We start from the raw sequence: 16317 nt of genomic DNA, 5'->3' as shown, positions 1-16317 counted from the left end.
ACAACAACAAGCGACAGAAACAAACAAGAGTGAAGAAAACGAAGCTGGGTCTTTAGAAAATAAAATGATGTATTTTTCCTTAACCTCTTGACAGATTCCTTTGTGTGTGCACAATTAGCTGGACAGTGACATTTCAAATCCATGTGTGGTAATCCCTCACCGTTAGTAGGTAGATGAGGTCCATGTTGGGTTCAACTTGGGCCACTGCACTCTGCAGGGACACCAGCTCATTGAAGGTCATGTAAAGCTGATGCATCTTCACGAGGTTCACCTTTTTACCATCACCAATCCAGTCAGGAAACACCACATGCACTGCAATCAAGTCCTTTAGGTGCACACCCAGTACTGGGATCTTAAATCCCTGGCACTCATTGAAGGCTTTTCGGTAGCAAGAGTAATTGTTGTTGGAAGAGACCAGCTCTGTCATCTCATTCCAGATCTGTAGCAAGAAGCAGCAAACGGTAAAGGGTACACCATATTCATAAGCAAATCAAAAGTTTAAGTTATGCATGTCTTTGGACTATGGAAGGAAGCCAAAGTACCCAGGCAGAACCCATACAAACATGTGGAGAACATGAAAACTCCAAGGAGAAAGGCCAGGTGGTGGAACCAAAATCAGGACCTTCTTGCTGTGAGTTAACATTTCTAATCACAGCGCCACCGTGCTGTAGTGGCTGCTTAATGAAACAGGGTAAAGGCTTGTTGCTAAGAAAATACATTGCCACTGAATCACCTGTAACTGTGTAGTAATCATAAATGAATCTACATACAAAAGACTGGCACTGACTTACCTTGACTACTTCAGGAGCCAAATATAAATGAGTCTCCTTTAGGCGAGAAATTGAACTATGGCTCAGGCCCCCCACCACCGCCATCAAAGTGTTGAAGTTCTGCAGGTGAAGGAGTTTCTGATGACCAGAGAAAGACATGTTGAAGATCACTGTTTATTGTCTAAAGAGGTGGCCTAGCGCCTTGCTTTTGGTCCTTGGTGTGCTAGTTTGGAGTGTGGCAATTTATTCAATTATTGTTTTGTTTTTTTATTAAAATTCAAAAACACTGAAAAACTTTATTTAATTTTTTTATGGATTGTGTAGGGGATGTTAATCTAAAAGCTTACCAACAAATTAAGCTGACTCCTTTCTGAAACCACAGTACATGAATACTAGAGCTCATTATCACTGTACCAATCTCCAATGACATATTAGATTGGTGACAATAGCTGAAGAAGAAAGCTTTGCTAGCACTATGATTATCAGAGTAATTGTAAAAACTTACTTCTAATCTAATAATGTTGAGATGAGAGACAAATGGCTATGTGAATAAAACCAAATCCAAACCAAGTCCCAGTCTGCTGCATGGAGCCCAGTCAATATTTACTTTTCAATTCAGCATTACATAACATAACTATACGTTACAATATGCATGCTTACAAAATGAGAACATTTGCACTTGAAGCTGACCAAGCCATCTTAAAAACCAGCGCACAATGTTCTGTGCAGCATGTCATTACAGCTAATGGCAGTGTGTTAAGTAGATTCATCCTTGACCCTTTCTGTAGACAGCCTTTACTTTGGTAGGAGAAAGGACGGGGCAGATTATTAGGGCATGCATCCATCCTTCAATACAAATGGAAGAGTAATGGAGAAGCTCTTTGCCTAGAACACAGACAGAAAGAACCATATCCTGTACTATATGGAACTTAAATATTGATGATGGGGGAGCTTTTATGACTAAACAACAGCTCAAGTGCATTTGTTTTTTGCGGTGTTTTTTATTGTTTGTTTTAGAGAAATATTAGAGAATATTAGAAATATTAAAGAAGCCATTTTTTGCATAGTGTGGAACCATTCGTAACCATGAAGAATCTGGCTTAAAGGCAGCTAAACATACTCAGTGACTTCATCCAGAGAAGGGCCATTAAATCTGAATGGTGACTGCCTGTGCAATCCATATGCTAACTGTTATTGTTTGTCTTCTCATAAGACTTTCACTTTTAACTACAAGAGATCAAAGCTGTACCAGACATAGATACGTCCTGGATGAAACAAACTGAAGAAGAAGAAGAAGAAGAAGGTATATTTGCATTCTCTTTTTATAAATCCAGTGTGTGACTGGGTGAATAAGACTTGTAGCAAAAAGCCCTTTAAGTGCTCAGCTTGAGAAGAAAAGTGCTACATAAATACTTGTCCATTTACCAAACACTAGTATTATTTCTTATATCATTTATTTGAAACATGTTACTCTCTCATGAAAAATCAGTTTCTTTTGAATTTGATGGCAGCAACACATATAAAAAAATGTCAGGTATGTGTGAGAAAAACAGCAGCATGATATTCAGCCTACATCCTCCAGATGGCATACTTCAGTTATGTGGTTGACGAAGAATTATCATTGTTGTTTTTTTTAAAAAAAGGGGACATTCTAGAACACCACTGTGCCTTTCAAAGTTAAACGGGTTATTTGTTTATGCAGGGCCCATCTCTCCCCCTAGATACAAACTATCTATCTTTCTATATACTATACTATACTATCCATAGGGAGTTCACTGAATGGTTTAAAAACGATAAAAATATGTGAAGTGTTAGCCTCTTAAGGTTCAGTCAGTCCAATCCAATCATCATTTAGTGACAGAGTTAGAGTTTAGTTCACATCTACTGCCTTAGCTATAATTTAATGTATCTGGCATAAATTAATTCAGTTCAGTTTAATTCAATTCACACACAAAAAAAACAAGTTGCTTCAAGGTGCTTTACATTGTTAAGGTACAATATCAGAGAGAAAACCTTGACAAATCAAAGGACAGTGGAAAGAAAAAACTCCTTTTTAACAGGAAGAAACCTCCAGCTGAACAAGGCTCAGGAAGTAGCAGACTGCTGCATAAATACAAAAATATTATATTAGAACAGCTATGAGGCCAAAATGCATATTAAAAAAACATAATTTGAAAGTAACTTCTGGCTTCTGAAACTGTAATGGTTGTACATGTGGCTTTAAATGTAGCCTAACCCTGTCTTACTATGTTAGACTTTAAAGTGGCAGTTTAGGGGAAAAGCTATCATAACATCTCTGAGCCTCTGCACTGCAAATGAACAAAGCCAAGATGCTGTTTTGCCACTTTAGCTGAGTGGGTTTTTTTTAATCTGAAAGATTTTACTGTTGCCTTTTTCTCGATAATTTGTTTGACTAGTCAAAAGAAAAATCTTGAGTTTAAGATTTGGAATTTATGTGGAATGTGGAATTTAAACTTATTCATATAGTATGGTTTTGTAACAGTGCTGAGTGACCCTGTTATTTCTATATGTTTTGGAGAGAAATACTTTGTGAAAGCTGGAAGAGCTGTGCGTAGAGCCTGCCCTCCTTGGCTTACCTGTGCCACATGGATGTATTTTGTGATGACCTCTGCACGGGTCTGAGGTGTGAGTTTGCTGAGAACCATCAGCTGCACCCATTGTGAAACGCCGTTGAACAAAGCAATGGAGCGCTCCAGAGTCAGGTTGTCCACCAAACAGCCATGGATCACATAGCTCTGGTAATCAGTGAACTAGGAACGACAGAGTAACATAAATCAGATATCTGCCTTACAGAATCAGAGAAGATCCTACGCAAAGACTGAAAAAAAATGTCCTTTACATACAGTTTCTGTACCAGTGTTAAAACTGCCTACTTCTCTACCACCCTACATTTTGATCTGGGTCCTATTCTAGGAAATCTATTAAACACCTAACCATATGTCAGCTAGTGTAAGCCTTTTCTCCCACATATTGATATATAGAATTCAGTTAAGCTGTTTGATGATAAGACGCCGATGGCCCATCACAGCAGAATGGAATCCCAGCAAATGTTCAGCTTTCCAAAAGCTCTCCATCTAGCACAGGTGTGTTGAACTCCAGGCCTCGAGGGCCGGTGTCCTGCAGGTTTTAGATCTCACCCTGGGTCAACACACCTGAATCAAATGATTAATTCATTACCAGGCCTCTGGAGAACTTCAAGACATGTCGAGGAGGTAATTTAGCCATTTAAATCAGCTGTGTTGGATCAAGGACACATCTAAAACCTGCAGGACACCGGCCCTCAAGGCCTGGAGTTCGACACCTGTGATAGCATGAGTTAGCATTAGCTTTGAGCCAAAAAACTGCACAGCAGATCAGGGCTGGTTTTGGGAGCCCATGTATGTCCTGAAAGGATAAGGTTATATTTCATTTTTCATAAATTTCATTTATCAAAAAAACTGAGATCAAAGGCCCCATGGAACTGTTTGAAGAAGGGATGTAATTCTGTAGCCAGTGTAGCCGTTCTGTGTGCTCAATTCTGAAGTCAGGGATGGGTAGAACTTTCCCAAGACACAATCATGCAGAATTTCTTCTTGCTCATGGAGTCTTTTGTCTTCCGTGGAGTTTGGTATATTGGCTGTCTGTGAATTCTGTGCAATCTAAAGTAGTTTTAATCCGGGTATGTGGCCACCTGTTTATTTCTAACAGAGGACACAGATGTGTTACACCCTACAGTTGCGATACAGCATTCCTTTATTGAGGTCTCTGGAGATTTATGCTACAGCGGGAAATTAGTCAGCTGCTGGGGTTTATTGATGCCTTCCGGTCAGTGGTTACAAATCCCTTATGCTGAATACATAACCTGGGCCATGTACTATGAAGCAAGTTCAACAGACCCAGGGCGTGTTTTTGTTACCTGGATTCATTTACCCCTCGTTTGTCAATCGGGATAAGTGGTCACATGAATCTAGTTATCAACTTGCTAAGCTGCGTTTTCCCTGCGAGTTCACATGAAAGGGTTTGTCATTACCGATCTAAGAGGGGGGTTTTACGGATCATATGACTCTTCTTCCATCTCAAATGATCCATATGAGGGCCACATACTCTGGAGCCATTATGAAATGGTAATCATCAGTAAAATGTGACACTCTGGTATGTGTGTTCTTGTAGCTATATTTTTCTATTTTATTTCTAGCAGTGTAAAAGTGACTTAGCAGGAGAATGAAACTGAAATATTTTATACATTTACCAAATTAACTGCATACGGCTGCACATGTAAAATGTTATTCCACAGTTATTCCTCAAGCAGAGAATCTATATTAAATGAAAGAAACAGTGAAAATGTGGTATTTAAAGATGATTTAAAACTGAAACTCCTTACCTGCTCCTGACCAGAGTATGAAACAAGCTTTTGGGCTGTCCAGGTAACTTTTAGGGTTTTCGGTTATTACTACCAAGCGTTACTACTGCTAACATATAAGCGGATGCATAAAGGCTAGTTTTTATAGGGCACCTTTCTGCTTAACTTGAGCTCTCAAAATATTTTATACAGCATTTCTCATTAACACACACATTTAGTTTTTTGTCAAGACTTATTTTTGGGATGGAAACAAGAGCCTATCGTACAAAGGGACTGAAGCACGTCCCTTCGATTGGCCTACTCTGCCTCTGGAGCACAGCCACCTCTGTGGATCCAACCTGCTCTGGAGAGATTTTTGCAGGAATGTGCATGTATTAATTCAGTGATTTACAAATAGTAGCAGCAATTGTGCTTAGTGATAAAGCAATTAACTTGAATTAATTGAATTCAATTCAATTCAATTTTATTTATATAGCGCCGAATCACAACAGCAGTCGCCTCGAGGCGCTTTATATTGTACAGTAGATCATACAATAATAGATACAGAGAAAACCCCAACAATCATATGACCCCCTATGAGCAAGCACTTTGGCAACAGTGGGAAGGAAAAACTCCCTTTTAACAGGAAGAAACCTCTGGCAGAAGCAGGCTCAAGGAGGGACGGGGCCATCTGCTGTGATTGGTTGGGGTGAGAGAAGGAAGACAGGATAAAGACATGCTGTGGAAGAGAGACAGAGATTAATAACAGATATGACTCAATGCAGAGAGGTCTATGAACACATAGTGAGTGAGAAAGGTGACTGGAAAGGAAAAACTCAATGCATCATGGGAATCCCCCGGCAGCCTACGTCTATTGCAGCATAACTAAGGGAGGATTCAGGGTCACCTGGTCCAGCCCTAACTATATGCTTTAGCAAAAAGGAAAGTTTTAAGCCTAATCTTGAAAGTAGAGATAGTGTCTGTCTCCCGAATCCAAACTGGAAGCTGGTTCCACAGAAGAGGGGCCTGAAAACTGAAGGCTCTCCCTCCCATTCTACTTTTAAATACTCTAGGAACAACAAGTAGGCCTGCAGAGCGGGAGCGAAGTGCTCTAATAGGGTGATATGGTACTACAAGGTCATTAAGATAAGATGGGGCCTGATTATTTAAGACCTTGTATGTAAGGAGCAGGATTTTGAATTCAATTCTGGATTTAACAGGAAGCCAATGAAGGGAAGCCAAAACAGGAGAAATCTGCTCTCTCTTTCTAGTCCCTGTCAGTACTCTTGCTGCAGCATTTTGGATTAACTGAAGGCTTTTCAGTGAGTTTTTTGGACATCCTGATAATAATGAATTACAGTTGTCCAGCCTGGAAGTAATAAATGCATGAACTAGTTTTTCAGCATCACTCTGAGACAGGATATTTCTAACTTTAGAGATGTTGCACAAATGGAAGAAAGCAGTCTTACATATTTGTTTAATATGTGCGTTGAAGGACATATCCTGGTCAAAAATGACTCCAAGGTTCCTCACAGTGTTACTGGAGGCCAAGGTAATGCCATCCAGAGTAAGAATCTGGTTAGATACCATATTTCTAACCTTTTCAGGGCCGAGTACAATAACCTCAGTTTTATCTGAATTAAGAAGCAGAAAGTTAGCGGACATCCAAGTCTTTATGTCTTTAAGACATTCCTGCAGTTTAAGTTTGGCGTGTGTTACCTGGCTCAGATAGAGCTGGGTGTCATCTGCATAGCAGTGAAAATGTATGCTATGTCTTCTAATGATGCTGCCTAAGGGAAGCATGTATAATGTAAACAGAATTGGTCCTAGCACTGAACCCTGTGGAACTCCATAATTAACCTCAGTGTGTGAAGAGGACGCTCCATTTACATGTACGAATTGGAGTCTATTAGATAGATATGATACAAACCACTGCAGCACAGTACCTGTAATACCTACAGCATGTTCTAATCGCTCTAATAGGATATTATGGTCGACAGTATCGAATGCTGCACTAAGGTCAAGAAGGACAAGCACAGAGACGAGTGTCTGTCAGAGGCCAAGAGAAGATCATTTGTAACCTTCACTAAAGCTGTTTCTGTGCTGTGATGAGCTCTGAAACCTGACTGAAACTCTTCAAATAAACCATTCCTCTGCAGATGATCTGTTAGCTGAATTAAAATCTTTATTTTTTTTCCACTGCTTTGTGCACTTAATTACAATATTTATGATTTGCTTCAGCATTCACCTCTTGTCATTTTTACAACAGTGTCACATTTCACAGGTATAGTTGTTGTTTTTTTTTATAGATTTTTGATTACCATTTGATAATATCTCTGGCAGCATTTCCTGAATAGACTTGGAGTAGTTTTTATCTGGAATGTGTAACTCTCCCTGTTGGGCACCTGAAATCGTAGACCACATGAATCCAGCTGGATTACTATATTGTGCTTCTCTGTCTGAGTCAAAATCGAATCGGAATCGAATCGAATAGAAGTCAGTGATGATAACCAGCCCTACTTTTCCCTGCTGCTGGATAGGACTGGGAGTGGACAGTCAGTAGTAATGCAACCCTGGGGATATCTCTCCTTCACAATCGCACTTATTACATAGCACCATAGGTGTGTGTGTGTGTGTTCCCCTTTATAACCCTCCTTCTACGGTTCTGAAATGTCCCATCCTAGTCCATTTTTACTTTGTATTGCCATTGATAAATAGATGGTGTTCCACAATACCTTCTTGTTCAAGGTTTTGACTATTTCACATGTATTGTTTTCATGTTGATCATTTTTTAATAAAACTATATTAAGGAGAAGCCTAATATGCCCATCTGTATTTAATAAACCTGTGAGCCTTCTTTTTACTATTTAAGTTTTAGATTTCCTCAGGGTGACATATCCCTATGTGGTGTCATAATTAAACTATTTATTTTCCCTGACCACACTAGTACAGTAGCTGTAGAATAGTTATGAAGGAGAAGTTTGTAAGAAGGTATTGTATATAGAGCACTAAAATGGTGTTAGGATTCATCCTCTGCCGACAATGAATTCCAGAACCATCCCTGAGCCACAAAGCAGCCATCACTCAACAGTTGAATGTACCGATATCCTTCGGATAGATTTGAATTCCAGGAAGGTGAGATGCTCAGCCAGCTCTATGGGTTCCAGGTGGTCAAACAACAGGGAGGCCTTCCCTTTTTTGGTTTGCTTTTTCCGCTGGGTAATCTTTCTCATCCAGTCGTATGATGGACTGCAAGAAGAACAATTGAGAAGCAATTAGCCACTCGAATAAAAGCATAAGAATCAACGGAACAGTTCTTTGACATGTTTAAGCTTTAGATGTGCACTCTTTAAATCTCATGGTTGTGTGAGTTAATTTGGATTATTTTATTATTTAGAACTGTAAGTCATACAACACCAGTGTAGTCTTTTGATGGTAAAAAAATAAAGAGCTGGAAATAACCAAAAAATTGTCCCCTTTAAATAAAAAAGTTTTTATTTTATTATTATTTTATTTTAATATTTTACCTTTTTAAATTTTATCCAGCCCAGATGTTACATTTTGTTAAAATTGAGTGATTATATCAAGAGTTTCTTCAGCTGCATCTGTGTGCCCTTGATGTCTTACATGGTTGAGATGTCGATGAATTTGAAATGCTCCTCACAGCCAAGCTGAGCTGCCACGTCTCTGAACTCCTCTGTTATTCTAATCAGACCCAAGTCCAGGTTGAACTCTGCAGGAAATGTTACTATCCAGTACCTAAGTACACATATTTGGAATTATACATCAAATAGATAAACATGGGACGAATGCAGATTATAGTATATCCTTTATTAGTGTGTGACAGACCGGGACATTCATGACATGTAAGCCCCTTTACGATGGGTGGTATGATGCAGGAAGTTTGACTGTCTGACATGTAGGAGAATGTATGAGTACCAACTTACCTCATTAAATAACAAATCTTCAGCCTGGTTCTTTGGCAGTTGTCACCACTGCAGTTACGGTACGTGGGCTTAAGTTAAGGACATTTTTCAAGATTTAACAAAACCAGCAAATCAACAAAATAAGGAATTTGTTTGAATACAAAAACACAGAATCGCCATCTAATTTTGGAATGGCATGCATTTGTGAGATATAGGTTGTTTGTTACACTCTGGACAGGTTGCCTCTAACGCAGAGAGGCAGGCAATAATTCACACCTAAGGGGAATTTAGAATCACCAATTAAGCTAACCATGTGATTTTGCAAACCCAAAACTTAGCTGCTTCAAGGCAACAGTGCTAACCAATGACTGTTTTCTGTAGTCATTGGTGCTAACCATCTTGTCACTATGCTGCCCTCAAGCTTTGCCTCTAATGGATTATGCAGGACATCTCATCCAGTTACCATCAGCCTTCTGCTTGACGCCTTATTGACTTGGATTAGGAATGCAAAAGGCAAACACCAAGTAGCTCAGCACAGTCGTGTGGTGTGTGAGAGTAAGGACCCAAGATACAGGCATAGGCTGTGATGCGAGTGAGCTTTATTTACAGGATTGGCAAAATGGCAAAAACAGGAACGGAGGAGCTACCAAAACCTAAACTGGGGACAACTAGCCAACTAACCTGAAACCATTAGGACGCAGAGTGATGACACAGAGACTGTAGGGCAGAGAGATGCAGAGATACACCGAGTAACACAGACGGAGTAACGACGAGCAAAGGCAAACACACAATATATATACACAGGCATGAACATGAGGGAACAGATGGCAACACAGCTGCAACTAATTGGGCAAGACAAGACAAGGAAGTAAAGCAGAATACACTAACATGAGACAAGACCTTCAAAGTAAAACAGGAAATCCACAGACTAAACTCAGAGGCACAGTACTAACACAGAACAGTGGGAACACAGAACCAAAACTAACAAAGACACATCCAGAAATCAAAGATTATTAATACCAAACAGAAAACATACGTTGCCGACCCAGGACATTAGTACTACTAATATCGGCCATAAGGGTGGTACTTTAAGAGCCATATATTTTATGAGGTGGTACTCTTGTGAAAAGTTTGAGAATCACTGCTTTACTGTAAACATGACATCAAAGCTAACTGCAAGAGACAGAGTGTTGCTAAAGTGGAGTGTGCCAATTCTTAGGGAGGTTTAAAGTAGAACTGAAGAAGTTTGTAGGATTGTGCATTTCTGCTCAAACTCTTTCTTAGGGTCCAATCTGTTTTTACCCACTTCGCTGTCAGTTAGCTTTGGGGTAGCACTTAAATAGACTATTGAAAGAAAGATCTTGTGCATGTCCTTGTTAGCATAGAGATTTGTACAGTGAGTTTGGTGTTATATTGTTGCCTACCAACTAAACAGGCCATGTTGCAAAGTAACATAACTGTAATTTAACAAACTACTTTGTACAAGGAGAAAAGTACTGCATTGCGTAATATATTACTTATTACTTATTACTCCTTTCCTGCACATACATAAAGAGGTGATGATTCCACAAAGTCATGTTAGAGTATACCTGCTTTCACTCCTAAGGTTTTATGTAACATGGCATATTTAAGTCAATAAGAAAGATTTTTAACAATTAGAAAACATTCCAGACATCGATTTCTGTAGCTCAGCAGGTAGAACAGGTCATTTACTAATCGGAAGGTTGGTGGTTTTTTCCTTGGCTGCTCCAATCTGGATGTCAAATATCCATTGGCAAGATACTAACCTCCAGCTGCTCTCTAATGCATCCAACAGAGTGTGAATGTACGTGACCATTAGATGGAACGCACTTCAGTAGAAAGAGCGGATATGTGGATGGGTTAATGAGGCAAGTTGTATAAAGTGCTTCTAGTTCTCAGATAGAGTAGAAAAGCGCTATATAAGAACTAGTCCATTTACTGTTACCCGTCAGTTTTTCCAGGACTGTACCAGCAAGGTCAAATTGCACTGCTCAGAGAAACTGCAAAAGCATGAGAACTAATTTCAGACTGTGCAGGCCTCACTCAGCATGATAAATATTAAAGTTCACAACAGTGCATTTACAAAAAGACTGAACAAGTATGGCGTATTTGGAAGGGTTGCTAGGAGAAAGCCTCTTCGCTCTAAAAAAAAATAAATATAGAGGACCCTCTATGCAAGCTAATCTGGAGGTTATCAGCAAACAATTACAGAGAATTATGACCTAAAGTTTGCGATGAATCTAAATGAAGAGCCAGGCTATGCTCACAGCACAGGGCCTACTGCAACTCAGAACCGAGTATTCAGGAAATATTCCTGCATTATTATTTTATTTATTTAATCTCTGTTTTAGGCAATGAAAAAAAGTTAAATTTTTTTCTACAGTAAGTGGACACATCCCAAAAGTGCTTTCGCTGATAAAATCTCCCCAGGCTCATCTGGGAGACTGTCAGGAGGTCCTGAAAGGAGGAGGAAGTGGAGGAGATCAGCAGGAAAACAGATAGATATAGAGAGAAGAGAGAAAGGAGACAACAACAATGGTGTGTGTGTGTGTGTGTGTGTGTGTGTGTCTGTGTCTATTTTCATTGTAAATTTTTTAAAAATAGGCTGGCATTACATCTCCATTACACACAAGGTTTGTTAGAAGTTTTAGTGAAGTTATATTGTGATGGTTACCTTTTGGGGGATTTCTCTATGTGTCTGATTAAAGTAAGAAGATAAAGAAAATAAAGTCTGATCTATAACAACCAGTGTTGGGAAGGTTACTTTTAAAATGTATTCCATTACAGAATACAGAATACATGCCCCAAAATGTATTCTGTAACGTATTCCGTTACGTTACTCAATGAGAGTAACGTATTCTGAATACTTTGGATTACTTAATACATTATCATGCTGTTTACAACTACATGAATGTACTATTGCTGTGATTTATTACTGTTACTGAAGGTCCGCGGCTCCGAACCGTAGTAAAGGGACCTCTGGCTAATACGGTGGGTTCTGTGTCGGGCTCGTAGCCGAAAACTAGCTTTACTTTGTTGTCTGGGTCAACTTTGCTAGCGAGAGACAGAGAGAGGTGTTGAAAGGCTGCTCCAACGGAACTTATTGTTTTTGGAGGAAAACACGAACACAGCGTACAGTCGAGTCTTAATAGCTTACTTACAACTGGGCTCGTCAGGCACTCTTCTTGGCTGCAGTGGTTATTATTATATTTACATGCTTCCAGCTCCTGTTTTTGCTCATGACAGCTCGTACTTTTCCTTTTTCTCCCTCCCTCACTCACAGACACATAACGGGTATGGCAGTCCATTCTCCCTGCAGCACGGACTACACTGCCTATGATGCTACATTCTTTAGAGCTACCGGTATCATTCTGCCTATTAGCTTAGCACAATAACAACAGGCGCTCTCTCACCCAGGAAACACGCAGAGAGAGCGTCACCATGTAACCATGGCAACCGTAACGCTGCCACCTGGAACAACAGAACGTAGCTGTCAAACAAAACCCAAACAGGCCTGACCCGCCACAATATGAAACACGGAAGTACCGCCGTGTAATCCATTTATTTCAACAAAGTAACTGTATTCTAAATACCACCTTTTTAAACGGTAACTGTAACGGAATACAGTTACTCATATTTTGTATTTTAAATAGTAACGGGGGTACATGTATTCCGTTACTCCCCAACACTGATAACAACATAGTTAAAAAAGAAAAGGCTATGGCCGAGTCAAAGTCCAGACCTCAGCCTCAAAATGCTGTGGCAAGACCTTAAGAAAGGGGTGCATAAACGAATGTCAATGCACTGAAGCAACTTTCTAAAGAGGAATGCTCCAAAAGTCCTCCACAACTATGTAAGAGACTGAAAAGTCATAATGCCTTCAGGCATTGCAGCTAAACATGCTTCTGTAAGCTGCTTAATGATTTTTCATATCATTTGTATTTTGCCTTAGTTTGTGTTAAGTAAATAAAAACACTTTTCGGAATATATTTAAATTACTTTAGATCCCGGCAAGTTCCAGATGATTTTTTATTTCAGTATGTCCTGATACGTACACCCTTAGAATTGCAGTGGATGTACTGTCTTTTCACCATGACTGTATATACTTTGGTAACAGGGTAGTTATACAAAATTGAATGAAGTTGGCGTTTGAATTTACAGCAGGTAAAAAGCTGCATTACAACCATTTGTCTCTAATAGTACAACAAACCACTTACTGAGCAACTCCAAGGTCACTGATCCAAGCTAAGATCAATACCACTTATTTTACATCAATGTTCACTGGCACACCAAGAGAGCAGCTGAGAGAGATGCAGCTGCTTACAGAAAGCATCAAATATCATTTAAGAGACTGTCTGGAATACCATTAACCAAATAAAAGCTTAGGTGAAATTTCCTGTAAGGTGAATGAGCCCTCCAAGCTTCAGCCAGCACTTCAATATATTGTTGGACCATTGCACTAATGTGTATGAGCAACGAGTCATGATTTCTACAAGATAGGATATATCATCAGAAGTTTTCGCGCCAGTTCAGAGGATGTAACATACCAACGGTGCATCAGCAGCACAATGCGTGGGAGCGGGTTAGCCTGCAGGTCACCACTGTCATCTGTGAAGAGCAAATCCCAAAATTCAGTCTGAATTCTTACTGCTTTCTCACTTACCTAGCTCAAAATAAAACATTGGTGATACACTGTTTTTCTGAATTATGAAGAATTGAACAGACACCAAAAATTAGGGGTGTCCCAACACTTTTGCACAATGGTATAAATTTAGGGACTGCCTAAGTTATTCTCTGCAAATTACCACAAACTAATTGCAATGCAGTGAATAAGGGACCTTTAGGACCCCTGATGGTCTGTGTCACTCACCAAATCCATGAATGCATTCATTTAAAAGAGCATCAAGAGACGCTGCCTTCCCCAGTGTGGATGATCCCATGACGCCAAGCTGGAAGGAGGACAGAGAGTATGTCATTAGAGGGAGAGCACATCTGGTAGGACAGGAAAGAACAAGAGCAATTTCTGATCAAGTGAAGAGGATGTATTGCCAGTGCTAATGCTAATCTGTACATGGCAAAGAAGGCAGGGAGTCTAACCACACTTTGCTTGCACAATAAGATCGCCTTCACTATTTGCTCACTATCCACAGAGCAGAGACGATTCGTTTTTCCATGAAACAGCAACAGTGGGTTTCACCAATGACCATGCCGTCCCACACGCCTGAGTCCATACAACACGATCACTCAAAGAGGAATGATTATCTCATGACAATCTATTATATCAAGCCTAGTATGAGTATTGTTTTTTAACAACAATCTATGCATTTGGGAACTGAGGAAATCAACTGATGCAAATCATTTGACTGGGTTACAGGCATGGACTGCATTTAGAAAAGTTCTAGATGTAGAACCACAAAACCACTGTTAGTGTGAAATGTGGTTTGGCATGTCTTGCTGATGAAATAAGCAAGGACTGCATTGAAAAAAATGCCTTTGGTTTCCAACAAATATTGATCAAATCATTGATCAAAGGATACAACAGTTTTCTGGACGGGGAAGGGGGTCAACTCTTGTTTTATGGTTTACTGCTGTCCATTTGCATAAGACAGGCTACAAAGAGGGGCTTTTAACCTACACAAATCCTCCAAATTTCAAACAGTACATAGCTCAACTGTGCAGACGTGGAATGCTGACTGAGTGACAAGTGGCCTAAACAGTCTACTGTGCTTTTTTGTTACATATACACACCGGTCTCTGATTTATAGCTCTTTATGGGTTCCACAAACTTTGGAAAAACCTGCATTCCCACATTCAGAGATTTTTGGTTGTGTTGGAGAGTGTGAGAATACCTTACTAGTTGATGTACATTCACATATTCACCTATAAAACTGAACTATAGGTAGTGTCCAAAAATTTGAAGTGAGCAGTGGTAAATGACCTTTCATCAAAGGTGTCTAATCTTAGCACAAGAAGCAGGGTAATGGCAGGCACTGAAAGTAGAGTAATCCCTCTCACTGAAAGTAGCCAGCTGATGTGTCTTCAGTATCTGAGAACGCCTGCTGGACATACCCTAAGCAACTCATAGGTGAGTTATTTTAGCATGCCATTGGTCAGAGCAGACCCCAGGGCAGACCTGGTATATGTTATGAGCTCGATTCTTAGAAGGTTTGTGAAAATGACTGCTGGCTCTTTAGCTACTAAAGGCTCCAGTGTGTTCGTGTTTGTCTGGTGTTTGCTGCTGGATAAGAAGTGTACAGTAGGGATGCACCGATACAGGTATCGAGTATCGGGGCCGATACTGTAAAATGTGTGTGTACTCATACTCGTAAAAGTTAACCGATACCAACTTATTTCATTAATCAGAGGGTGGCTTGTCATTTCTGTTGTAGTTTTTTAGATTGGCCACTAGGGGGACATCCCGCGCTAAACAGGCACAGGGTTAGGCGAGTGAGACTGGCGGCTCCAGATAAGAAAGAGAAACTGGAGGCTGCTGTAGCTACGCTAAACAAAATGTCAGCAGTGTGGACCGGAACAGCCAACTTTAACTCAGGTTTTGGAAAAGCGAAGAAAAATGTCAAGAGAAAATCCACGACAGTTAAAATAACAGAGGCTCTGACTCATTTTATCGCTCTGGATGACCAGCCAGTGCCGGTCGTGGAAAACATAGGATTGCACCGTCTCGAGCTGCGATATGAAATATAATAAATAAACAGAAGTGTTTATTTATTATTCTGAAAGCTCGAGACAGTGCCAATAGTTCAGTGATATTTTGTTAAATTACAATGTGGAGACTCCGCAATAATTTAACAGAAGTGCTTATTTTTCACTTGAAATTTTTTTGTGGTCATTTTTATTAAGATTTTATTTTTTATCGGCAGAGAATAAAATAAAACCTGTCTTCCAATTCATTGCATTTGTGTGTGTGTGTGTGTGTGGTAGAAGTATCGGTTTTTGTACTCTGTATCGGCAAGTACTCAGATCCAAGTATCGGTATCGTATCGGTTTGAAAAAATTGGTATCGTTGCATCCCTAGTGTACAGTGTAAGCTTTTTAAAATTTAAAATATGACATGCTGCAGTCAGGATTGAGAATTACACAAGCCAGTGCATCTACAGTTAGCACAATTAGCTGAAAAAAAGCCAAAAGCGATCATTCTCTGAGGGTATAGCTGAATAGTGTCAGTGTAGTTTTACATGCATAGAAATTTCAGAATCCACACCAAAATAGAGTGTGTGTGTCACCAATAGCATCAGGACTCTCA

The 16317-nt window shown here is 39.8% G+C and overlaps 1 protein-coding gene across 2 annotated transcripts in view; it reads right to left on the bottom strand.

The window, feature by feature from the left end:
* rasgrp3 (RAS guanyl releasing protein 3 (calcium and DAG-regulated)) overlaps positions 1-16317 on the bottom strand; it is a 54573-nt gene that overhangs the window by 8402 nt on the left and 29854 nt on the right. For both annotated transcript variants that reach the window (XM_087850431.1, XM_087850430.1), the window contains exons 2-9: positions 13927-14005; positions 13562-13664; positions 9057-9119; positions 8737-8868; positions 8211-8358; positions 3368-3541; positions 792-908; positions 161-439 (exon numbers count right to left, since the gene is read on the bottom strand). In XM_087850431.1, the coding sequence (XP_087706557.1) occupies positions 161-439; positions 792-908; positions 3368-3541; positions 8211-8358; positions 8737-8868; positions 9057-9119; positions 13562-13664; positions 13927-13996 (1086 nt within the window). In that variant the 5' untranslated portion in view covers positions 13997-14005. The remainder of the gene's footprint in view (positions 1-160; positions 440-791; positions 909-3367; positions 3542-8210; positions 8359-8736; positions 8869-9056; positions 9120-13561; positions 13665-13926; positions 14006-16317) is intronic.

The sequence above is a fragment of the Neolamprologus brichardi genome, chromosome 13 (assembly GCF_056152115.1).
Source record: "Neolamprologus brichardi isolate AB-2024 chromosome 13, ASM5615211v1, whole genome shotgun sequence".
Lineage (NCBI taxonomy): Eukaryota > Metazoa > Chordata > Actinopteri > Cichliformes > Cichlidae > Neolamprologus > Neolamprologus brichardi.
Note: the sequence above shows the minus strand (reverse complement) of the source record. Positions and strands in the feature narration are given on the sequence as shown.